Consider the following 26,156-nt stretch of genomic DNA (forward strand, 5'->3'; position numbering starts at 1 on the left):
CGCCCCGCGGCTCCCGGACCGGCCCGCGCCGGGACTGTGGCCACCGGAGCCGTGTCCGCGACCTGCAGGGAGGCCATGGCGGAGCCGCAGGCCCCCTCCGGCGGCCTCAGCGACGAGGCGGCCCTCGGATGCTGCTCGGAGCCGGACCCCAGCACCAAGGTGGGCGCCGCCAGGCCCGGCCCGGCTGCCGGGACTCGCGTGGGCACCGCCTGGCCCAGTCCAGGCTGCCTGACCCGGTGGGCATAGCCCGGCCCGGCCCGGCTGGCTGCGGGGACTCGCGGGGGCGGCCACGCGCGGGTCCTTCCCGACCTCGCGACCCTTCGGGGGCCGTGGCCACTGCGCCGGGGGTCGGCGCCGTCCGGGGGTGCGTGGGCCCGCCCAGGGTCGAAGGTCGCTGCCCCGCGGCTCCTCCCAGCCCGGTCCTTCTTCTGCAACTGCCCTGGCTGGTTTGTTCGCTGCTGTTCAACCGCGCCCGCTATTCTGCTTTTGCTGGTTTTTGTTTAAAGTTGCGCCGCCTGGCCTGACTTCTCCCTTCCCGGGGCTCGAACCCCCGGAGAGATGACGGGGTCGCGGCGCAGCGAGCGCAGCCGCGCCTGCGCGCCGGCCTCCTGCCCTCCCGCCCGGTGTCTGCCCTGCCCGGTGCCGGCGGGCCACTCGGGACGTTTCTGTCCAAGTGCCACGGGGATAGGACGTTTGCGTGATGCATAGGAGGCGTGATGACTTTGCCCTTTGCCCTCGGGACGGAATTAGAAGTTCTCGTTGCTAAGGCCTTAGAGCTCTCTCGCCTGGTGCTTCTTAGATTAGGAAAAGGTGAGTCTGCAAGATTTAGGTGAATGCATTTATTTATTTTCGTTCACACTCAGCTCACTTGCATGCCTTCATTTTCCAGATAGTTGGAGATTTTCATGTATTGGGTTGTCACTGTCCCTGTCATCACTGTCGTCCCGTTGCTCATCGATTTGCTCTAGCGGGCACCAGTAAGGTCTCCATTGTAAGACTTGTTGCTGTTTTTGGCATATCCAATACCCTTGGGGAGCGTGTGGACGGGATACTCTCGGTAGCTTGTGGGGCTCTCCAAGCGGGGCGAGGAATCAAACCCAGGTCAGCAGTGTGTAAGGCAAACCCGCTGTGCTATTGGGTTATTTAAAAAAAATTTTTTTTTTCAGGGAGATCTGAATCATTTTATTAAATATGTTTTTTCTTGGTAATTTGGAGATACTGTTTGTTTATTTGAATTGTGGTGCTGGGGGTTGAAGCCCAGGTCTCATGTGTACAAGACTTGTACTTAACTAGGGAGCCATATCTCGACCCAGTTCCTATTTTCAGTAATTCATTTTTTCCCTCAGATCAAGTCACTGAAGTACCATGTTGGGACATAAATAAACACAATAGCTGATGCCTGTTGAGTGTATGAGGCTGCAGTTGCTGTTTCTAAAACATTATTCACATTGGGGCTGGGGCCACAGTACAGCAGGCAGTGCTCTTGCCTTACTTACATGCTGCCCACCCAGGTTCAGCCCACAGCATCCCGTCTGGACCCCAATCTGCAGCAGGAGTGACTCCTGAGCACAGAGTAAGCCCTGAGTACCACCTACAAACCAAGAAAAAAAGACAAAAACAAAACATCTCGTTTTATTTTTTTTTATTTTATTGAATTACTGTGAGATAGTTATAAGCTTTCATGTTTGAGTTACAATCACACAATGATCAAACACGTATCCATCCACCAGTGCACATTCCCCACCACCAATATCCCCGGTATACCCCCCCTTTCCCACCCTCCCCCTGCCTCCATGGCAGACAATATTCCCCATACTCTCTACTTTTGAGTATTATGGCTTGCAACGCATACACTGAGAGGTCATCATGTTTGGTCCCTTACCTACTTTCGGCACACATCTCCCATCCCGACTGATTCCTCCAGCCATCATTTTCTTAGTGATCCCTTTTCTGTTCCATCTGCCTTCTCCCCTCTGCTCATGAAGCAGGCTTCCAGCTATGGGCAAAATGGGCATCAAAGGAACTTTCCTCAGTATAGTCAAAGCCATCTACCACAAGCCCACGACAAGTATCATTCTCAATGGGGAAGACATCTCTCGTTTAATCCTCACAACAACCCTAGGGGAAAGGCCGGGTTGCTATTTCCATTTGACAGTGAATCCAGTCCAGGGGTCTTGAGTAACCTGCCCCAGAGGGGCTGCATATGCTGTGCGCACCCAGCCCCACTGAGCAGCTTCTGGCTCTGATACTTGACCTGAGGCAAAGTGAAAAATTAGAATGAATTCATTTCACCCTGCTGGACGGAAAGAACGTGTTGCGTTTGGGCCATTCTGAAATGAACAAAATGAGGGCCCTCTGATGTGGAAGTGGGTCTCTGTTGTGTGACCAAATGTGTTTCCATGTTCTTGTTCAATTGGCAGAGAGCAGAAGTTGGCTAAAAGAAGAGAGGAGACTCCCAAATAGGGGGCCCGCAGAGGAGGGGTCTGGCGAGGGTCCTTGTTGTCTGCTGTGCTTTGGGCGGTGGCGCTGACTGACCACCACCCTTGTCCAGAGATGCTGTCTTCTCTCAGATGAGCCCAGCATTGCTAGATGAGATTTTGAGAAACATGCTTGTCACCCCACACTCTGACTGTGGCATATTCACCTGAGATAGTGACTGAATCATTTCCTCAGACCTAGAAGGAGGCCTTGTAATTTTCAGAGTGCAGCAGATTTTAATGTGATACAATGGTGGATTTGTTTGGGTTTGTTTTTTTTTTTAAGGTGGTTTAAGGTGGAGTGCCTCCTGACAATTTACCTTAATTAAACATATATTGACTAGCTCTAACATAGGATGAAGTTGGAGTTAATGTGCTATTAAAATTATATGGCGTCTAAAATGTTTTTCCTGTGAGCACAGGAAGTAGAGCTTTTTGAGTTTATTTTGTTCTTTTTTTTTTTTTTTTTGGCCACACCAGGCTATGTTCAGGGCTTACCCCTGGCTCTGCACTGAGAATCACTCCTGGCAGTGTTCCGGGGACCTTATGGAATTGAACCTAGCTCAGCCATTAGCATTCCGAGTGCCCTGCCCACTGATGTCTCACCTCTGTTGTCTTTACCTCTGGCCCCAGGGAATAGAGGTTCTTGCTGGCAGCACCTGTACAGAGTATTTGTAATCTAAAGAACTTGGTTAAAGTCCTTGTTTTTATCTGTGGTCTTAGCAGAGTGCTTGGGCTGAGTTTTTAAAAGCACAAACTGCTATGAGGATAAAATATGTTCTCTAAACATTGAAAAGGTCTGAATCCAAGGTTGCATGTCAGTTGTGGGGATCATCAGGAAATGCACCAGTGGAAAGTGCAAGCCTTGAAAGAGGGATAGAATTCTACCACTGCAGGAAGCAGTCCTGTGAGATGGTAGGGCTGAAACAGCGAGGGAGCGGGGGTGTCAATATGCAGAAAGGTACAGTGGGTACAGTGAAGGGGGCAGGGGGATGTGTTTTTGTTTGAAGTGCAGGTTATCTAAACACTGGAGCAGTGGTAGAGATTACAGTGTTAGGAATCATTCAGGATTCTGTAGAGTAGAACATTCTGTAGAGAAATTGGAGAGACCCTAACGTGGAGGTGATGAGGGCACAGATAGCTGTGGTAGAAGGTGAGGTAAGTGATGAGGCCCTGGTTCGGAACACAGAGAGCTGCAGAAGCAGAAAGTGAACTCGCTTATGCATCATTTGCATCTTTGATTCAAAGACCGACCAAAGCCTGTAGCCTGTATCAGGTCTGGGGTGATCTTACTTGACATTCTTCACCAGGCCAAATTATTATTTCCCTAAGTGTTGATCTGCTTTTCACTCTCTCCATTAGTGTTTTCTGATACAGTAACTTGGGGTCCTGTCCCATCAATGGTATGGTGGGTGACAGGATTAGAGAAAGTATTCAGGGTTGCTGACATGCTGAGTTTTAACAAATGGAAAAGGAGTTGACCTGGGTAAAGAAAGAATGGAGAGGAGGAAGGAGACACAATGGCCAAATGGAAGATTGACACCTTCAGGCACAGGGAAGCATAGTATATATGAGATCACAATGACAGCAGAATGCCAAGGAGGGGACCTGCAGGAAATTCACTGAGGCTGAAACTTTAGGCATGGAAACTGAGGGGAAGGTACACAAAATAGTCATCATTGGGGTACACTAAGAAAATTGCACTTTCTATTTGATGAATGTAATTTAAAATATATGTGTATTATTAATATAATTGTACTTTAATAAATATGCATTTATGGGGAGGTGCAACCCCTTTTTTCTAAAAAGATTGATGAGGGTATGAAATCAAGACATTTGAGACAAAGTTTAGAAAACTAGTGACAGAAGCTGGATAATGTATGTACCACCCAATATGTTGGGGACTTTCTTGTAAAACCCTCTGAGATACCCAGTGCAGAAAAAGTGTCAAAAACTGTGAAGCACCACTGAGGGACTGATCTTTAACCCAGAAATGACACCGTAGGGTTTTTGCGATGGGAAGATGACTCTGCTGGTGTTTTGGGGATCCCTCTGCGCTGCGTTGATGTAAGCCTGCAAGGCCGGGAGCAGAGGCAGAGCCACATCCAGAGTATGCAGCCTCTGGAGAATTCTCTCTCTCATACTTGTTTGCTCTTTTCTCTTTGCATGAAGTTTAAAAGGCCTCATTGATATGGAAGACTTTTAGAGTTTACTGTCTTTCTTATCTGTTCTAAGAGCAGATATAATAGCAAATATGCTTATTAATTCACAGGTAATTGGGTTTTTTTAAAAGGCAAGTTATTTATACATTTTGGCTTTTGGGTCACACCCAGCAATGCTCAGGGGTAACTCCGGGTCTGCACTCAGGAATTAATCCTGGAGTACTCAGGTGTCCCTAAGGAATGCCAGAGATTAAACCTGGGTTGGCTGTGTGCAAGGCAAATGCCCTCCCCTCTGTACTATCACTCCAACCCCTCACAGTAATTTTTATACTAAAAAGTTTCCTGCTGGGAATGCCAGCTGGTTCAGCCCTTCTGGAAAACAATATGGTCGCTTCTCAGAAAATTAGAAATTGAGCTCCCATTTGACCCAGCAATACCACTACTGTGAATATACCCCAGAGAAGCAAAAAAGTGTAGTCGAAATGACATCTGCACTTATATGTTCATCGTAGCGCTGTTTACAATAGCCAGAATCTGGAAAAAACCCGAGTGCCTGAGAACAGATGACTGGTTAAAGAAACTCTGGTACATCTATACAATGGAATACTATACAGCCGTTAGAAAAAATGAAGTCATGAACTTTGCATATAAGTGGATCAACATGGAAAGTATCATGCTAAGTGAAATGAGTCAGAAAGAGAGAGACAGACATAGAAAGATTGCACTCATCTGAGGAATATAAAATAACAGAATAGGAGACTAATGTCCAAGAATAGTAGAAATAAGTACCACTAGGTTGGCTCCATGGCCTGGAAGCTGTTCTCACAGGCTGGGGAAAAAGGCAACTCAGAGAGAGAAGGGAACACCAAGTAAAATGCGGTTGGAGATCCCGCCCGGGAAGGAAGATTCATGCTGATAGTAGTCTAGAGACTGAACACGATGGCCGCTCAGTGACCCTATTGCAAACCACAACACCCAATTGGAGAGAGAGAGATCAAAAGGGAATGCCCTGCCACAGAAGCAGGGTGGAGTGGGGGGAGATGGGATTGGGGGGGGGGGAGGGATACTGGGTTTATTGGTGATGGAGAATGGGCACTGGTGGAGGGATGTGTTTGTGAACATTGTATGAGGGAAAAGCAAGTTCTAACATGTGTGAATCTGTACCCTCATGGTGATTCACTAATTAAAGAATAAAATAAATTAAAAAAAAAAAAGTTTCCCTTTTACCTCCTTGCTACCTTACCTGTAGGATAAGTATCCTGGAATATGTTGGTGGTGGTCAGTATAAGTGGGAAGGGAAACCGAACATGAAACAAATTCAGATGAATTACTGGAAAGGAAGTGGCTAAATTCTTTCCCAGAACTACTTGACAGTTCTTACCCGGGTTGACTCGGAAAGGAAACATCTATCATAGGAAGACAGAAAGGAAAATGTACTGAACAATATTGTACATCATCATGTGCTCTGGCTGTCACATAGTGAATTAATCTTGTTTTCCTTAGATATGAAAAGGACCTTTCAGTGACGGCAATTGTGGTTTACAAAAGTTTGGGAGGTGCTGGAGAGATAATGCAATGGGTGAGGCACTTGTCTTGCTTGTGGCCCACCCAGGCTTGACCCCAGTCACCAAATACAGTCCCTGAGCACTGCCAGGTGCAGCTCACCCACCCTCCCTCTGGAAAAGGAAATAGTTTACTAAACTTAACCCATTTTTGTTAATTGAGCCCAAAGAAGACTTCACTGGAAAATGATGTGACACTTTCGGAAATTTATTGGGGGACCAAGAGCTTGTACAGTGGGTAGTACACCAGGTTCGACCCCCAGCAACCCATCTGGTCTCCTGAGCACTGCCGGGAGTGATCTTTGAGCACAGAGCATCGCCAGGTGTGGCCTGGGTGTAGCTCTAGAGGAAGGGCGTAACAGAGTGGGGTGTGGTTTCTGTACTTCGCCCCACTGATAAAATGGAACATCTGCAACAGTCACTCAGAAAGTCGTATTTGCGACAGAAAGGGGCTCATAGCACTGGGGTGCCTGCTTTGCGTGCAGCCGGTTTTTCAAGCCAGTTTGATCCCTGGCACTGCATCTCCCAAACACTGCTGGAAGTGTTTCTCAGATGCTGTACTGTGAACAACTTTCAGCATGGCTCAGATTGCCCCCACCAAAGAAAAAAAAGCTATACAAAGAGTCATGCAAAAATGCTATTGATAAATAAAAACAGAATTATTTATAATACTCTAGTGACCCCGAAGAAGGCAAAGAAGAAAAAACAAAGCAAAAGCAAACAGATAACCAACTTAAATCCTAATATTTTGATAATTACTGTAGGTGAAATACATTGAGAGACCTTTGCAGAGTGCATTTAGAAGCATGATTCAAATTACAATATATGGGATAGTGAATAGCAACTAGATTTGTTGTAATTATTTTGCCACATTTTTTGAGATAAATTATTGTGCTGTATACTTTAAAAGTACTCAGTTATCTCAATTAAATGGAAAGAAAAAATAAAAATTTAAAACCATGCCTATATGCTATCTGCTTGAAAGTCACTTAAAATGGGATAATAGAGGCAAGTTACAGACAAATAAATAGAAAAGACTATATTATGCAAAACATAATCAAAAGAATATAGTGGCCGCTCTGTTAATAAGAAATGAACTCAAGAGCCATGGAAAGTGTCAGAGGAGTACATTATATGACCGTAAAAGGGCTCTTGTGGCGCCAGAGTGATAGATAATTCAGCATGTAGGGCACTTGGCTTGCATGCAGCAGACCCCAGTTTGATCCTTGGCACCCCATATAGTCTCTTGCACCCCACCAGGAGTGATCCCTGAGTGCAGAGCCAGGAGTAATCCTTGAGCATAGTCAGGTGTGGCCCCCCAAAAACAAACCAAAAAAGGGACTCCTTGATTAAGAAGATATAGCAATCCCAAATGTGTTTGCACCAAACAACAGAACTGCAAAATATATGCAAAAACTGATCGAATGGAGAAGAAAAGTAGACATAGTTTGGAGAGTTCAGCTACTCCTCTCTCAAGTATTAATAGAACTAGAAGCTGTCAAGGATAAAAACAAACAGCATCATTGACATGGTCTAATAAACATTTATCGAATGGATGTGGTAGTCTCTCTCTAAAGGTGTTCCAGTCTTTCACCAGGGGTCTTTAGAGTGCATTAATGCTGAATCCCCAGAGTGAAAACAAAGAACAAAACCGTGTTTCCAACACAACAAATACCAAATTCCAAATACAAGCACAAGAGCAAGTCAGAACTACAATTAAACACAAACTCAAACAGAACAAATTGAATACAGGCAGAAACACAAATGGTGTTGAGCACTTGCTGGGGCAAGTGCAAGTTCTCCCAAGGTGGCAGGTGGCAGGTGGTAGGAAGATCACCTTGATATTTTTCCAATGAGAAACTTAGGTTGTGGGGCCCGGAGAGAGAGTACAGCATGTAGGGTGTACTATCTGTTTTGCCTACAGCTGTCCCAGGTTTGATCCCCAATACCCATAATGTTCCCCAAGCCCACCAAGAGTGATCCTGAGCACAGAGCTAGGAGTAATTCCTGAGCACTGCTGGGTGTGGCCTCCAAAACCAAAATTGAAAAAAAGGAAACTTAGGTTGGGACTTCCAATTTTTATAGGCCCATTTATCAGTTTAGAAGCCTTCTAGCTAATTGTGATCTAACAAAGTAACAGAAATTAAGCACTTAGGTTTTTCAGATTGCTAGATTACATAATGCTCTGATCTCTGCCTATAATGCAACTTCTGTTCCTTATTTTTCAGTAATCACTAAGTCAAATCGAGACTTTCTAGCCACCTGTAACTTAAGAGTGCTTCTACCTTCCCCCTCCACACACACCTCAGTCTTACTGAGAATTGCTTGATTGGCTGGCAGAGGTCTAGCAGGTACCCTTCCTGAGGGAGCAGTTAACCCTGGCTACCCTGGAGGAAATAAAAGGTCCTTGCAGGTACAGGAAGTCAGGGAGAAGAGATTTTTGGAAAGTGATGAGAAAGCAAGAAGGGCCACATGGGGGAGATCTGTGTGAGTTTCAGAATCTGAGATTGGATCGTTGCCTGGCAGCAGACACTTGGGACTGCAAACTCCTCTGGCTTCTGAGACAGGGAGGCTGGGAACGTGATCAGATAGAGTATCCTCTTTGGAGAAGGAGTTTCACCTTGGAGAGGGTGACCCTCTGTCTTGACACTGTCTTGAAAACTGGTCGTGGTGATAAGCACATTTAACTGGTGAAGGGATGTTCATTATTTTCTTCTGAAAGGATTATAGGACAAGGTGTCTGGAAACCAGGGTCCAGCAAAGACTGGACAGGCAGGTGGGAGGCTACTCATCCCGGACAGCCCCAGAGTGGTTCCCTGCTGTGCTGTGACGTGTGTTCCCAGGCTCTTCTCGAGTGGTCAAAGATTGAGTACACTTAGCCCAAGGTTTACAAAGTGGTGGGAAATGGAAGTTTAAGTACCAGGAGGATTACTCCACAGCTTAGAAGCGGGCCTTGCATGTGGGAGAAAGGGCAGCTCAGATAGAGAAGGGACCACCAAGTAAAGGGTGCTAGGATGGCCCGTCCAGGATGGGAGATGCAGCTGAAAGTAGACTATAGACCGAACATGATGGCCACTTAATACCTCTACTGCAAACCACAATGCCCGAAAGGAGAGAGAGAGAGAATTAAAGGGAATGCCCTGCCACAGAGGCAGGGTGGGGAGGGAGGAGGGATGCTGGGACCATTGGTGGTGGAAAATGGGCACTGGTGGAGGGATGGGTACTCAATCACTGTATGACTGAAATGCAAGCATGAAAGGTTATAAGTCTGTAACTGTACCTCACGGTGATGCACTAATAAATTTTTTTTTAAAAAAAAATGGAAGTTTATTCGAGGAATAAATGACTCCCAGTGAAGACCATCAAAAAGAGTCCGTCAGAACAGTTGTCATCTAGGGCTATTGCAGGTTCTCCTCACAATGGCTCTAACAGACCAACATGATGGATGGTGCTATTTTCTCTTAGTGTCCAATAGCTCTAGACAGTATTTGATAACACCTCACCACCCCACAGTGTGCGCATATTTTACTTTAGCTTTTGGCTAAGCCCTTAAAACCTGCAGCCTCCTTGAGTATCTCAGAGAGAACTTCGGGATTCTTGATGCTGTAGCTTCCTCTAAGCAGAAGGATTGTTGTCTGCATCGAAGATATCACAAGGAATGAGGCCTTGTAATTTGCATAGTGCAGTAGAATTTAAAGTGGCACAGAGGTGGGGTGTTTTAAGTTGGTTCTAAATGGGGCGTCTCCTGACAGCTGACAGAGGGGAACCTGAGGATTTCTCTTTCACCTTTTGAGGTCAGCTGGGATTGGTACCTTAATTCCTTCTGCAGTATCCAGTATTGATAGTGAGAAACGTGCTTTGAATTCAGCCTTGCCTGAAGACTCTGCCAAGACTGCATCAGCTCTGGCTCTGCTCCTCCTGCAGGTGAGGACAGTGACCTGAGGTCTGCCCCAGCAGCCTCGGTGGCCTGTGGTTGTGCCTGAAAGATCCCAAGGGGAGTGTGGATGGGCATCAGCCTCCTCGGCCAGTGTGGCGACTGATGGCTGGGTAGTCGCGTGTTAGCTCAGGCAGGGGGGCTTTGATATTTATAGTGTTTCCGTGGCTGGCTCTGATCTGTGCTGAGAATATGAAGTGGATGTGTTCGTCTGACTTTGGAGGGTTGAGGGGTCTTCATCTAAGTCACAGAAGTTTAGTGATTAAAACCAGTAGAAAACCATTGCCTAGTAGTGTAATACTCACGAATGCTTCCAGAACCCAGGTTCGGTAGGAATGCTTCTCTCTCTTTCAGTTGTTTACTGAAACCGAGACCTTCGGGGCTCCACGACTGAGAAAAGCTGTCCAAACGCCCTGGATACACGTGCCTTCAGAACCGAGCAACCAATTATGTGTGTGTGATCTTAGGCAGTGGATGAATATTCAGATTACTTTAATCTTCTATTCATTATGATCTGCTTATTAAAATAAAGTAAATTCGGGATATAATCCCCCGAGCACCACCAGGAATAATTTCTGAATGCAGAGCAGGAGCAACCCCTAATCACCACAGGGTATGGTGCTGGCTTTAATCTGTGCTGAGATTATTTTATTTATAGATAAATAATTTTGGGTTAGTTTGAGTTAAATGAGAATCATAATGCTTAAAATAAGAATCTCTTTTAGTGACTTAAAAATTGAGCAGAATTGGGCCCAGGCTGTAGCAGAAATGGCAGAGCCCATGATACGGTCTGCCGGCGGGGCAGCCCTGATGTTGGGAGATGGCTCAGAGGGCTGGGACACGGGAGTTGGATCTCTAGCCCCATGTGCAGGGCCACCATCCCCTAGGAGCACCCTGGGATAGACCCCTGGTAGCACTGAGCCCCTTGGAGTCTGAGCACTGAGCCAGTTCGGTCAGCACTATTGTACCCGGTATCCCAAGAGGTCCAGTCCGGTCCAGGAGCTTTTGGGGTACTGGATACAGTAGTGCTGATGGAAATGGCTCAGTGGGCTGGAGCGATAGCACAGTGGGTAGGGCGTTTGCCTTGCACGCGGCCGACCCGGGTTTGATTCCTCCATTGCTCTTGGAGAGCCTGGCAAGCTACCGAGAGTATCTCGCCCACACAGCAGAGCCTGCCAAGCTACCTGAGTCATATTCGATATGCCCAAAACAGTAACAAGTCTCACAATGGAGATGTTACTGGTGCCCGCTCGAGCAAATCGATGAACAACGGGACAGTGCTACAGTGCTACCCCAAGAGCACTGTTGAAGAGCCCTACGACCTACAATTAGTGATGCAGAATGAATAAAACACATTTTACATGTTGTGATCTGTGGGGGGGCAATGACTGTGTGACTGCTGAGAAAGGCCACACTTTCTCGCTTGTATTGTCAAGTCCTTGAGTCTGACCTGTCTGCTGGGAAGCAGCGTGTGGCCAGCACTCAGGATCAGGCAGGGGCGCTGGCAGGAGACACTAGCTTCCTGAGCACCTGGACATCAGTTCCTACCGGGAATACTAGGAGTGCCTTGGACATAGTGAACGCAACGAATGAGACCCGTAGGCAAGTAGTATTACATTAATTACACTTGTTATAGAAGTATTATTAACATTGTAAGAGCCTTAAGTCCATCAACTAATACACACTTTTTCATTAGTCAGATCACTTGCAAGCTGGACATTTTAACAGTGCTCAAGAGCATTCTTTCATGCTTTTCATTATTGGAGCCTAGGGTGCTATGAATAATTCTGCTGATTTCTGTCATTTTCTGTAGATATCTCTGGTTTGCGCATTTATTCAAGAAATACGGCGGTGTTTGGGGGGAGGGGAGCCTCCCCAGTGCTTTTGGAGCTTGGGGCAGCATGACCATGCTTGGCTGAGCCGCGTAGGCCTGACAGGTTTGGAAGCCATCCCCCAGTGGTTGTGCGGGGAGGGATCAGACGTGGGGCCTTGATCGTGCAGGGCTTGTGCCACAGCCCTTTGAGCCCTGTTATTGAACACTATTTGTAACGTGTGTTTGATTGCCGCCGAGCAAGCTAGAGCTGTGTACGTAGTTAATGTGGAGGGGCCGGAGGCCGTTACAGATTGGAGGAGACACAACAGTGTGGAAGAGTGACTAAGGGGGCATGGTGGGGGTGGTAGGAACCTGGGCTTCTGTCCTGCTGAGGAGCTTCTGACACTGGGCCTCACCTTTGAGGGCCAGGGATGCCGGTTTTATGCACTGTTGGTTGAAGGTTATTCCTAGGGCATAAACTCTGGACACTTTGGTTTCGATTTTAGTTTTCAGGCTACTCCAGGTGTGCTCAGGGCTTTCTCCTGTCTGTGTGCGCAGGGATCACTCCTGGCAGGCTCGGGCAACCATTTGGGGTGCTGGGGATTGAACCCAGGTCAACTGTGTGCAAGGCAAGCACCTTACCCCTGTACTACCTCTCCAGCTCCTCCTGGCTCATTTTTTTTGTTTTTTGGGCCACACTTGGTGATACACAAAGGCTGTTCCTGGCTCTGTGCTTGGAGGTCACTCCTGGCAGTGCTGCAGGGACACGAGGTGATGGATCACACCGGGCCTCCTGGCGTGCAAGACATGTGCTCAGCTCTGTGAGCTAACTCACCGGCCCTCTCCCGGCACTGTGCACCTGCCCACAAAGGACCTGCTTTTATGACCAGAAAATCCCCCTGGGCAGAAGGCTGTAAGAAATCATTTACTGCTTTGGGTGGTTTCCGTGGTAGAGAGGACAAAGTTCCTTTTGTTTGTTTGTTTGTTAGAATCAGATACATTGTTATTTAAGTCATGGCTTCTTCCCTGGGTCCATGCTTCACTGCCACTCAGCTTGGACCTTCAGGATGGCCTAAAGAGCCAGCCCTGGCCACTACTTCCCCACAGCTCAGGAATGAATACGAGACTTTTTTTCCCCTTTAGACTTTATATAAAGATCGTGGTTTACAAAGATATTCATAATAATTTGTCACAGGCATTCAGTATTCCTACACCGGTACCACCACCGTTAAACCTCCCCTTCACCATTTCTCCACTTTTCCCAAGCACCCCTTAAGCCTGCCTTCATAGCAGGCCCACCGTAATTTATTTTGTATTGCTTGTTATCAGTAATTTGCTAAGAGAATGATCAAAAAATGTCTCCTAAGAAGAAAGTTAGTGAAGATTGTTGTATCTCATCATGGAGCCATTAAGCCCTTGTATAAGAGATTACTAAGATATTGTTACAGGTTAAGCCTTGCATGTTTATATTTTGTTAATTGAGATTGGTTGCCTTCTACATTACATCCCATCCAATCTGGTGTGCTACTCCTGGTTTATTGTTGTTGTAGAGTTTGAGATGTTGCTTCAGGAAGACCAAGAATTTTAAATGCAGTGATACAGCAAGAGTTAAATTTTTAACAGGGTTGCAGCTTTGGGGCATGTGTGTGACTGCCAGGGCTTCTGGAAGTACAGGGAGATGGGGGTGGCTAGCCCATCCCCAACTCCCTGAAAGCCTGGAGGTTTCAGTCACAAAAATTTGCGTACCCAAGTTTTTCAACAGAATAATTTCTGGATGAAGCTTGACCTGAGCAGTGAAGTCCGGCTGGGAATGTGGAAGTTTTCGGCTGCAGGGGCTCTATTTGGGTGGGTTCTGGCTCACCCACCCCCCTCTTCCAGGTGTCCCAGGTGACTCAACCTCGTGCGGGGTCTGAAAGAATCTCTGCAACTTGGTTTATTTCAAGATGTATTTATGAGTCTCTGGATCATGGCCAGTGAATGAACTTACGTGGCCAGAGGTGGTTCATGGGCGTGACAGCTAGGGCTTCCAGAAGTGCAGGGAGACGAGGGAGGAGGCCATCCCCAACTCCCTGAGAGCCCGGAGATTTCAGTCACAACACCTGCATACCTGAGTTATTCAGAGGATTAATTTCTGCTTGAGGCTGGATCCAAGTCTCACAGCCCGCGGGAAGCAGCAGTAGTGCTGTTTGGGAGTGACCATTGCACCTGCCAGTCTTCTACTGTTGTTCACTAAGCGCTGGCAGCTCCTGGTTTCAGTACCCAAAGCAATCTTTGAAATGATCTGTGTCAAGTTGGAACACAACTGCATCTTGGTAACCAGTGGGAGAGCTAACGATGTTTACTGCCATTTCCCCGTAGGACTTCCTGCTGCAGCAGACCATGCTACGGATTAAGGACCCTAAGAAGTCTCTAGATTTTTATACCAGAGTTCTGGGCATGACGTGAGTAAATTATTTATTGGTGCTTGTATTTTTTTGCTGTTGTTGTTTGCTTTGGCTCACACCTGACAGTGCTCAGGGCTTGCTCCTGGCTCTGTGCTCAGGGATCACTCCTGGAGGGGCTCAGGGAGTCAGGACCTGGGAATTGAACCCAGATCAGCTGTGTGCAGGGCACTTGCCTTTCCCGCTGGACTAGCCCAAGTGCTTGTAATTTTTAAATATACCTCTTGGTAACTATACAGAATGTTTTTTAGAACTATAGAACATATACACATATAAACATTAAAGATTTATACATAAGTCTAAAGATGTATAGACATAGATACAATGATGTACGTATATTCAGTAGTATGAGTAAGTTTACCTAAAACTGCCATTTACCCCACTTTTTTTTTTATTAGTTTATTTTTAATTAGAGAGTCATCGTGAGGGTACAGTTACAGATCCATACATCTTTGTGCTCATGTTTCCCCCATACAAAATTCGATAACCCATCCCTTCACCAGTGCCCATTCTCCACCACCAGTAAACCCAACATCCCTCCCACCCTCCCCAGTCCCGTCTCCACCCACCCCACCCTGCCACTATGGCAGGGAATTCCCTTTTGTTCTCTCTCTCTGAGTAGGTGTTGTGGTTTGCAATAAAGGTGTTGTGTGGCCATTGTGTTCAGTCTCTAGTCTGTATTCGGCCCGCATCACCCTTCCCCCACATGACCTCCAACCACATTTTACTTGGTGGTCCCTTCCCTGAGTTACCCAGAATGAGAGACTAGCCTCCAAGCCATGGAAACAATCTCCTGGTACTTATTTCTATTATTCTTGGGTGTTAGTCTTATAGTCTATTATTCTATATTCCACAGATGAGTGCAATCTTTCTATGTCTGTCTCTCTCTTTCTGACTCATTTCACTTAGCATGATACTTTCCATGTTGATCCACTTATATGCAAACGTCATGACCTCATTTTTTCTAACAGCTGCATAGTATTCCATTGTATAGATGTACCAGAGTTTCTTCAACCAGTCATCTGTTCTAGGGCACTCGGGTTTTTTCCAGATTCTGGCTATTGTAAACAGTGCTGCGGTGAACATATATGTGCATATGTCACTTCGACTATACTTTTTGGCTTTTCTGGGATATATTCCCAGCAGTCATTTACCCCACTTTTATAGAATGTTTTCTTAACTGAATAGGTAATAGGCACTAATTTTATAATCCTTGAAGTATGTTTATCCGAGTACATGAGGTTTTGATACATAAAGAGTAAAGTGGTTTCATTTGCTGCCTCGATAACCTCCAATAGCATTGAGAGAAAATTCCGTGTTGTGTGGAATGTCTGTGTCTAGGAGGTCTGATCTGTTTAGTAAAAAAAAAATGAAAAGTGGTAGCTTCCCTATCCAAACATAATCATTGTCAATAATTTATCATCTCTGGAATAAAAGCAAATGTTCTATACATTTGCCATTTGCCAGGCAGTGTGCATATTACTTCGCGCAGTCTTTCCGGTAGTCTTAGAGATGACTTCATATTCCCATGCCATAGATGAAGGAAAGAGCCAGAGCTTACGGACAATGAACCTTCTTACCTAAAATTTCACAGTAGGCACATGGCAGAGCTGGAGTTTGAATCCAGGTCTGGTTGACTCCAGTGTTTGTGTATTTATTTCTGGCTCCATGAATTCAGTGGTGCTTGCTGGCTACTCCCAGCTCTCAGCTCAGGAGGCCACGCAGTGTGGAGGCTTCAGCTTGGGTCTCCTGCACGCAATGCATGCACCCACTACTCTCTACTTCTCAGGCCTAATGTTGACCTTATTTATTAAGATTCCCCCAGGTTTAAAACAAGTCTCTTGCTGCCATTCGCATTTGCTGGATCTGACCATTAGCTTCAGTGGGTGCAGATAGAAATTTTCACAATTGGAATTTTAGAGATGTTTATTGTTAAAAATAAGTTAGAGTGCTCTCTTCAGCAGCACATATAGTAAAATTGGAACGAAACAGAGAAGGATGTGCAAATTCATGGAGTGTTCCATATTTTTCTTTCAAAACCAGTATTATCAGTCACAGTGCCTTAAAAGATAAAATAGAAAGGGGAAAGTGCCTGGCATAGAGGCCGGCCAGAGTGGGGGAGGGGAACTGGGGGTATTGCTGGTGGGGGGGTTGATATTGGAACATTGTATGCCTCAAGCACAGTCAGGGACAATTTCATAACTTGGTAATTCACTGTGATTCAATAAATTTTTTTTAATTTTAAAAAATACATTAGAGTAAGCCTTATTTATGATAACTTATGATAACTCAATCCATGGATCTTAGCATGCCAGACATATTACATAATAATCATAATTTAAATATATGGAGTAGAATTGCTTCTGCCATTTCCCCCCCTCTTTTTTTTTTTTTGTTTTTTGTTCTTTGCTTGTTTTGGTTTGGTTTGGGGGCCACACCTGGTGATGCTTAATGCTTATTCCTGACTCTGTAGTCAGGAATCATTCCTAGCGGGTTCCAGGGACCATATCTGGGTTGGCTACATGCAAAGCAAGAACCTTACCTTGGGTCTTATCTGGCCCCCTGCTGGTCCCTCTTATTAATTATGACTCAGGTCCTCTTTGAGCATTTATTCTTCACTAATCCAAAGAAAATGGAATACATTCTTATTCTAACCTAGACCTTGCAAAGTAATCTTAATAGTGTTTAAAATCACTTTATAGCTCTCCTTCAGTTGCCGTTTTTGGTTGGTTGGCTGGTTGGTTGGTTGTGGAAAAGGGGGGCAGTGCTCAGGGCTTACTTCTGACTCTGCACTCAGGAATCACTCCTGAAGGTGCTAGGGATGGGATTTTGGGGATCAGCCTGGGTCAGCTGTGTGCAAGGCAAGTACCCTAGCTGCTGTACTATCTTTCGAGCTTCTCAGTTTGACCTTGTATGCAGCATTTGATAAACTTTCATTTGTTTGTTTGTTTGTTCAGCCACACATGGCAGTGCTCAGGGCTTACTCCTGGCTTTATGCTCAGGTATCACTGGAGGGAGAACTCAGGGAACAATATATGGTGCTGGGATTGAGCCTAGGTCTGTCACATGCAAGGCAAGTGCCTTGCCAACTATACTATCTCTCCAGCCCAGCATCTGATATTCCTGATCACTTCATTGCTGATATTCACACCTAACTCTTCTGTGATTTATTGCCCTTTCTCTTTTACCACCCGTCTTCAATTTCTTTTCTTATGAGTTTTGCCTCTCGGAGAGCCCGGCAAGCTACCGAGAGTATCTTGCCCCCACAACAGAGCCTGGCAAGCTACCCGTGGCGTATTCGATATGCCAAAACAGTGACAAGAAGTCTCACAATGGAGATGTTACTGGTGCCCGCTCGAGCAAATTGATGAACAACGGGATGACAGTGCTACAGTGCTATGAGTTTTAGGGTAATGGGAACTCAAAGTTATGTTGTAAAACTGACTGTGATAGATCTGAAAGGATTATTAGGTGGGGCACTGTAATGTTCAGTTTTTTACAAAAGTACCTAAATTTTCTTTTGAGTATGCGTTTTGCCATTTGTGAGCAAGTATCATAATTATAGCTGAATTTTATTATATTTGACAAAATGAACTGTAAGGGTTTGCCTTTAAAAAAAACTTATTGCACACATACAATAGGATTTATAGATGAATTGTTTTTTTAGTGAGATTATTTTCCCTATTAATTTCCCAATTTTTCCTTCCATCATAGCCACTGCTTAATGTTCTTCTTTGTCATAGAACTTGAGTATTGTCATGTTGATTTTGATATAAATCAATATGTCTTGTTGTTAATTGACCCATTCAAGGTTTATTTTTCAATTTCAGGCTTCTCCAAAAATTAGATTTTCCCACTATGAAATTTTCACTCTACTTCTTGGCTTATGAGGATAAAAATGACATCCCAAAAGATAAAGATGAAAAATTAGCATGGGTATTCTCCAGAAAAGCCACGCTCGAACTGACACAGTAAGTATGAGCTTTACTATTTAGTTACTTGTTTATTCCCTTTGCTGTTGCTGTCGTTGTGATGGGTTAGACACACACACAGGGCTGGTGTCGTTTGGCGCCCATGCTTTTGTTTGTGCTTGCTCTCGTGCTCACTGGGCTCACCCCTCCAGGTGAGGGGCACACAGCATATCTGGCTGCAGAGCTCACTTAGGGGTTGCTGTGTTGGTCACATGTGCTCAAGGTGTACACTGGATCACGATGTTTGTGTATCTTTGGTTGTGCTGCTTGCAGGCTCACACACTTTCATGGTCGTGTTCACATACACCTCGGTGGGAGCAGGACTTCCCTTGGTACATGTCAGTGGTGCTGAGACCACGCTCACGGCCTCGCCTCATGCTGGCAGAGCAGGCACCACGGACACTGAGTCACTCCCCAGTTAGCTGGAAATATCTAAATTTCCATCTTTATATACAGTCTATAATTTACATTTAAATTTTTTTTCCATAATTATTAGCTAAATTAAAGCTAGGTCTACCTAATCACTTTGCATTTGTAATATGTCTGGATGTTCTTCATGGATTTTTTTGTTTTGGTCTTTGTATTATTCTGTGGCATATAGAGGACAAATGAGACAGCTTGCCTTTTTGTTTTGTTTTGTTTTGGGGTTTTTTTTTTTTTTGGTAATAGCTTGCCTTTTATAGAGAGAATATAAAGACAGAAATTGCAAGACTTTTGCCAAACTGAAGCTAAGAAATGGTTTTGGTACCCAACTAAGGTTTGCATGATTTCACCATGCAGGAATGTTTAGGAAATTCCAGTGGTGTGATGGAGCATGTCCACTGATTTGAAATAGCCCTAGAATCAGATGTAGACATGGATCTTATCTCTGACGGTTGCTTCTTTAATGACTTGTGGCACCTTTCTAGATGGCAGTCTCTTTTTTAAAATGAAGATTTTCAGTTCCAGCCCATGGAGCACTTTTGGAATTTTAGTAAAACATTTGACACAACAGGGTCTGGAGAGAAACAGCGGAGAGGGCATTTGCCTTGCCTGTGGCCAACCCAGGTTCAATCCCCCAAATCCCATATGGTCTCCGAACTCCCCAGGAGTAATTTCTGTGTGCATGGCCCAGAGTAACCCCTGAGCATCACAGGGTGTGGTTCAAAAACAAATTTAAAAAATAATAATTTCATGCAGCAAATAATAGCTATTACTCTCATCATTTATTTTTTTGCAATTTAATTTTATTATTATCGAGCTTGTCTGCATGTATATAGATGCATGTGTCAGAGATGGAATTGAGGGCCTCGCATATACACGGCAGGTACTCTGCTGCTGAGTTCCATCCCCAGAGGGTTTTATTTATTGGCAGGAACAATCCCACTGATACTTTGTCCTGCTACCTGGGCTGATGACTCTGGTTCTCAGATGGGTAATGCAGTGCTGCTGTAATTAATGGCGCTTGGGGGTCCCTAGCACTACACCCAAAGGTACTTGATGTGGTGAGAACAGTACCATACTAAGGAACCAATTCAGGGTCATGCTAACGGCAGGCAGGTGCCCCATTGCTTGAATTACTGTCCTGATCCTTATCGTTATTCTTCCTCAGTTATATGGTTTTATTTTTCCCTTAGTCTAGTTAAAGTTGTACTTTGCCATTTTGTCTTTTCCTCAGTTGTAAGCTCAGCATGTATACAGAAGCAGAATGTAGACTAAGTATGTTAAATTGCAGATACAGGTGCATGGTAAGATTTTGGTAGTTGGTTGTTGAAACTTTCTTTTCAGAATGTATGTTCAGCAGGTCACTTGTAATTGTTTTTCCTCTTTTTTTTATAGCAATTGGGGCACTGAAGATGATGAGAGCCAGAGTTACCACAATGGCAATTCAGACCCTCGAGGATTTGGTATGTTTGCCCACTTTTGATTGTCACATATATAAGGTTGGAGGGGTTGTGCAATGTGTACTTAATATTACATTTAAAGTTTAGGTATAACTAATTTATTAGGGTTACTGTTATTTTTTGTTTTATAAAAGTAGTTTTATTGAGGAGTTGTTTAATAGCAGTATGTTTATTTTTTCTTTTGGAACTGGGCTCCCGAGGTTGGCCCTGGCCCTATAAGCACACCCTCCCATTCCCTGAGCTCTCTCCAGCCCGGGAGCTTCCATTGTCACTGCCTCAGTCTGAACAGTACATTTATTCTCTCATAATTTTAGTGTTTCATCTCAGTTATGTTTTTTTGTTTGTTTGGGCCACACCTGGCGATGCTCAAGGGTTATCTCTGGCTCTGCTCTCAGGAATCACTACTTGGCCTAGGGGATCATATGAGATGACAGAGATCAAACCCAGGTTGGCCACATGCAAGGCAAACGCCCTGCCTGCCGGACTGTCTCTCTGGCCCCAAGTGTTGAGTATAAGTCTTACCTTTCTGGTAAAGTTTTTAAAAATAACTGTGTTTTTGGGGCCAGAGTGATAGCTCAGTGGGTAGGACGTTTGCCTTGCACGTGTCCAACCTGGGTTCAATCCCCTGCATCCCATATAGTCCCCCAAGCACCGCCGCCAGGAGTAATTCCTGAGTGTAGAGCCAGGAGTAACCCCTGAGCAATGCTGGATGTGACCAAAAAAGAAAAAAATAAAATAAAATAAAAAAATAAATACGTTTTTGATTACTAACACTACCAGTTTCCGCTGGCATACACGTTGTGGCTTAAGCTAAAATTTCAGTCAAAATTATATTAGAGTTTTGAATTATATACTAGACAGTGTTAGCAATAAACGTATTTAGTATGAGCAAACAGCTATTCTGTTTTTAGTGTAGGGTAGAGGTTTTGGTTTCCAACTTGTTTGACTAGCCACCCACTTTTCAGAAAAACATTCTTTGTCTCTCCGGACATCAGTTTTATTTAAAGAAATCGACCAAAGCCACCTCAGTTGCGTCCAGAGCTGCTGTACTGTTGCGTCACTCTAGCCCAGTCATTCCAGCAGCCCCTCCTGGCGGCTGGCCCGCCTACTGCAGGGAACACTTGTCAGGAGTCCTTAGCAGAGTGGACTAGATAGAGGAGCCTGTGTCCGGCATATTTTAGATAGCTATCATTCCGACCAATAATGAATTTTGTGCTTATCCCTTTAGACTTAAGACTCTGTTCTTTATGAGGCTCTGAGCTAATTCTGAAATGAGTTTTGGAATCCACTTGTAATCTCTTCTTTCTCTCCCTATTGCTTTGGTTATGGTCCCTAAGGTCACATTGGAATTGCTGTTCCTGATGTCCACGGTGCTTGTAAAAGATTCGAGGAGCTGGGAGTCAAATTTGTGAAGAAACCTGATGATGGTGAGTCTTCTGCTCGTTTCTTCAGCCTGCCCAGATTGCCTGACGTTTCCTTAGTACTTGGCCTCACTGTTACTATTTCTCAGACTGGGATATTAGTAATTTATTTTTCTTTTTTCTTTGACTTTCAATTTTAAGATACTGTATATTGAAGTATTTTATATGCCTTTTCTCCACATATCTCTTCCAACATTCTTTGGATTTTTGTCCCTTTATTTTAAGTACATTAACCAGAACCATTTTCAAAGGGCTGTTAAGAGAAAACTCCTGGAATGTTTTATGTCTGAGATATGTTTTGTACACCTGTATGATGATTTGGTAAAGGGGGCCAAGTCTCCCAAGTGCTACTCAGGGTCTCAATGGCCACTCCTGGCTGGGGTGTCAGGAATTAAGGCCAATCTGAGGGCAACTAAAGCTTAAGTTAATATGATGAATGCTCACTTTTTGTTGTTGTTGTTAGAGTCCACCTGCATGCACATTAGTATTTTGGAATTAATTAATTCCCACATTATTTATTGCAAAAGCATAATATTTTTCCTTTGTCTATTCAAATTAGACATTAAAATAAAAATAAAAAGCATGCTAGAGAAAGGCATAATAGAGAAAAACATATATTTTACTTACATTATGATATGGTCTTCCACATTGCTTCAGATAATTATCTTAAAGACAGAAAGTTTCTTAAATCACTTAAAACAGTGGTATGACCTTAAACCAAATTGCTTAAATTTTTACTCCTCTTCAGTGGTTTCTTTATTTTTATGTGAAAATTATAATTATCAATAATTCTTAAAAGTGCAATTCTTATAGCCTTATAAGATTTACAAAACTTTTATACAAATTATTATAAACATTGTTTATCTACACATTTAATAAGGGTCACAGGTTTAAAGAGCAGTACATGGGGCTGGAGCAGTAGTACAGGGTGTAGGGCGTTTGTCTTGCACGTGGCCAATCTGGGTTTGATTCCCAGCATCCCCTATGGTCCCTTGAGCACTGCCAAGAGTAATTCCTTAGTGCAGAGCCAGGACTAACCCCTGTGCATTGCCAGGTGTGACAAAAAAAAAAAAATACAAAATTCAGATCCAATTGTAATCTAATGCAACTAAAGTTAAGTTTATTTGAAATCAGGACCGTGTTGAATTAAGTCCATGAGGCTATTCTGTCACAAATATATCTCCTTTTTATTAAAGACCAATTTTCCTTTGAGACAAAACTCTTCTACTGAAATATTTTAAATCTTAAGTCTGGAGTCAGAGATAATACATCAGTTAAGGCACTTGCCCTTCATGCAGCCAACCTGGGTTCAATCCCCAGCATCCCAGATGACCCCCCAAAGTATTGCCAGGAGTAATTCCTGAGTGCAGAGCCAGGAGCAACCCCTAATCATCACTGGGTATGACACGAAAACTAAAAGCAAAACAAAACACAGACAACAAAATAGATCTTAAGTCCATTTTTAGCCTAAATGCATATTTTATTTTCCTGATAGTATATTCATAAGGCATTCGGAACTTTTAGTTCTTAAAATGTCCTAACTTCAAAAGCACGATCGGTCTGAGATGGTGATACCTCCCTCTCTATTCCCATTTCTCACTTGAGTGGTGGGAGCACAGCCGACACGTCCCACTTTATCCGTGTTTTGCTCCTAAGGACTAAGTGATGCTGTCTTCTCCTTTAATTTATTTAGTGGTGCTCGTTTTGTGAGGGGACCATGTTTTGGTGTTGTGCAGTAATAGAAAAGCCTGAACACAAAACTGCTTATCTCATTTACCAGATATTTGATAACACAGTTCTAATTGCAAAGTAGTTAGGCATTTAGAAACCTGTTTTAAGGTTTAACCTTTTCTCAGATTCTATCACATGTTTAGATCAGGCAACACTGATAGATCAAAATGACAAAACCACATTTCAAGTCTAACAAAAACCAAATCTCAAACATAGGCACAATCTTTGTAAATGGACCCAAACTTTTAAGTACTTTTAACTTAAGATCACATACTATACTAGGCAAAAATTTGTTCCATGTTGTAAATTAATGAGATTATACGTTTTATCCAGTAACAATAAGTCTCTCAGTGAGAGACGTTACTGGTGCCTGCTCGAACAAATCGATGAGCAACGGGATGACAGTGACAGTGACGTCTTATCCTTAAGACTTTAGTTTTTAGGAAAACAGATGTTGAAGTGTTTAAAACACACATAAATTATCATAAAACAAGCAAGTATTTCACATTTATTTATAAAACTTACTCCCCTTAAGGTCAAAATGAGGTTTAGGACCTGATATCAAAACTAACAAAATAAATTTGTTTTGATAACATGTACTTTTATGTCCTAGGCAAAGTAATTAGCAATATAGCCTGAAAAGGCTGGTTATAATCACTTTCCACATTTCTTACTCAATTCTTTAGTTTAGAAATTACACAAAGTCAGAGGGGAGTGTTGTAGCCACTTGAACTTTAAAACTGTCCAATTTTTCCCCTTCAGTCTATTATCAGTAGGGAATAGACAAATTCCTGAGCTGGAGCCTCCCTTCAGAAAAGAAGTGGTGAGGAATGGAGCTACTTTGCAGTTTAGTAATTCTAAAGATTTTAAACTCCCCCAAATCTTAAAGATCAAATATTCTTAAATATGTTAAATTTTGGTTCACTCATTTACCTCTCAGCCAAGTAAACCTCACTTAAAATTAGTTAGCACACATGATATTTTATAGTTAAATGGTTAAAATGCTAAACACTTCTTTAATGACCATGCCTCCCATGAAACTTCATCACACCAAATACACCTGAAATTGTGAAAAAGTGAGTATCATTGAATTAGGAGCTTTTCTAAGACCTTTCATGACAGCCCTTCTTTTTTTTTTCAATTTAAAATTTTCTTAGAGTTTAGTTCTGGGAAACCCTATTTCACAAAAGTTACCACAAAACTTTTGTTGTTTACTTAAACACATTAAACAAAAGTAACTTAATTTTCTTAAAGACAAAACTAAAATTTAACTCAATTACTTTAACACACATACTAACATTAACAATTTAATTCAAAAAGTTGATTACAATTATTTAATTTTACTTGTATTTACTCTTCATTTTAATAAAATTGTGAGGGAAGCAGGCGAGTTGCTGATATTTCAAAGTGGCCCTGCTCAGTCCAGCCCCTAGTAAACCAGAGGAGTCCTGCAGGATAGGGGCTGACCTTGCCTTCAGATTTTGACTATCCGGATACAGTCTTAATCCAGTCAGTATCAGCAACAACAACAAAACCCAGCTTTAACAAAACAATGATTTTAATTAAAATGCAAATTATTTTTAATTAAAAATATTGCTAAAATATTTTTCAAATCATCTCTGTCATTTTAATGATGAAAATCATTTCCTTCCACAGGCAAAATGAAAGGCCTTGCATTTGTTCAAGATCCTGATGGCTACTGGATCGAAATCTTGAATCCTAACAAAATGGTCAATATTGTTTAGTTCTCTTTGGAAACTGCTTTAAGAGTTCAGCAAGGACGTTGTGGGAGGTGAAAAGAGAAACAAAGCAAGTCAACGGGATTCAGAAAACAGGGACATGAACAAGGGATGGTGTTGGTCCCAACTCAAACAGATTCTCTGCATCCATTTCCCCTTTCTGTTTCAGCTGTGTCTCACCTCACTGTTCCTTTTTGTTTGAAAGTGCTGCTTTGTCTTAAAGTCCTTGAATCTAATTGTGTAACTTCTTTTGGGAGGTAATAATTAGAATTCCCTTCAGAGGCTGCATTTTCCTTCTGTCCCTTAAATATGATTTCTCTACAAGTCTGCCTTTGAATTATCATTTGAAAAAAACGATTTAAAATGTCTTTCTTCTGGTTACCTTCTGGGGTTTCAGAAATAACTTCTCACAATGGAAGGTAAAGAATACTGAACAAAATGAAACTTTACGTATACTTCAAATAGCATAATGTGTTTATTTTACAAAAAGAGAACTTACTCGAGGGAACAATTTAGAATCATGCTGACAAGGATGCTGATAAAAGAAACTAATTTCTTCTTATTTAAAATAGTACTTTAAAAGTTCAAGGACTAACCTCTGTTTTGGGGTAGGAGGAGCGGAATGCCACTTCCTGGCTCTGCAGTCACTGCCGTCTGTCCCATGCCTGATGCACTCCCAACTATCCTCTGAAAATGCATGGAAAATAACTTTTAATAAAGACAATAAAAATAGTTCTAACGGCTCAAAATAGCGTCATTTTTTATTATTTAGCTGGTCCGTCCAGATTTACTACCTCACAGGCCCTCCTCCACCTGCTTCCGAATGCTACAGCCTGAGAACAAGCAAGGCCGGCAGCCCTGGACAGTGTCCCCTCAGCTGCTCTGGGAACACCTGGCTACTCTGTCAGTGGTGATTTGTCACCAGTGAAGAGTCCCCTACTCCAAGGTCTTCCACGACTCAGGCATCATTTAGATAGAATAAAGTGTCGGTGGTAAGTAGGTTAACAAGTCAGCTCAGCCAT

The 26,156-nt window shown here is 43.5% G+C and overlaps 1 protein-coding gene across 2 annotated transcripts; it reads left to right on the top strand.

Annotated features, from left to right (window-relative positions):
* On the top strand, positions 1-25,869 carry GLO1 (glyoxalase I). 2 transcript variants are annotated; one of them, XM_012935165.2, is made up of 6 exons: positions 1-159; positions 14,307-14,389; positions 18,220-18,360; positions 20,179-20,246; positions 21,581-21,670; positions 25,052-25,869. In XM_012935165.2, the coding sequence occupies exons 1-6, from the start codon at positions 76-78 to the stop codon at positions 25,138-25,140; spliced, it is 555 nt and encodes a 184-aa protein (XP_012790619.1). In that variant the 5' UTR covers positions 1-75; the 3' UTR covers positions 25,141-25,869. The 2 variants fall into 2 exon arrangements, with proteins under 2 accessions (XP_012790619.1, XP_054996473.1); XM_055140498.1 differs by lacking the exon at positions 1-159 and adding an exon at positions 256-810.
* The last annotated feature ends 287 nt before the right edge of the window (positions 25,870-26,156 follow it).

This window comes from Sorex araneus, chromosome 5 (assembly GCF_027595985.1).
Source record: "Sorex araneus isolate mSorAra2 chromosome 5, mSorAra2.pri, whole genome shotgun sequence".
Taxonomy (NCBI): domain Eukaryota; kingdom Metazoa; phylum Chordata; class Mammalia; order Eulipotyphla; family Soricidae; genus Sorex; species Sorex araneus.

Excerpts from the sequence above, each read along its gene's own strand:
- GLO1 (XM_012935165.2), top strand. The coding sequence starts at position 76 with ATGGCGGAGCCGCAGGCCCCCTCCGGCGGCCTCAGCGACGAGGCGGCC. Across the intron at positions 20,247-21,580 it reads TTCAGACCCTCGAGGATTTG|GTCACATTGGAATTGCTGTT; the intron begins GTATGTTTGCCC and ends ATGGTCCCTAAG. Across the intron at positions 21,671-25,051 it reads TGTGAAGAAACCTGATGATG|GCAAAATGAAAGGCCTTGCA; the intron begins GTGAGTCTTCTG and ends TTCCTTCCACAG.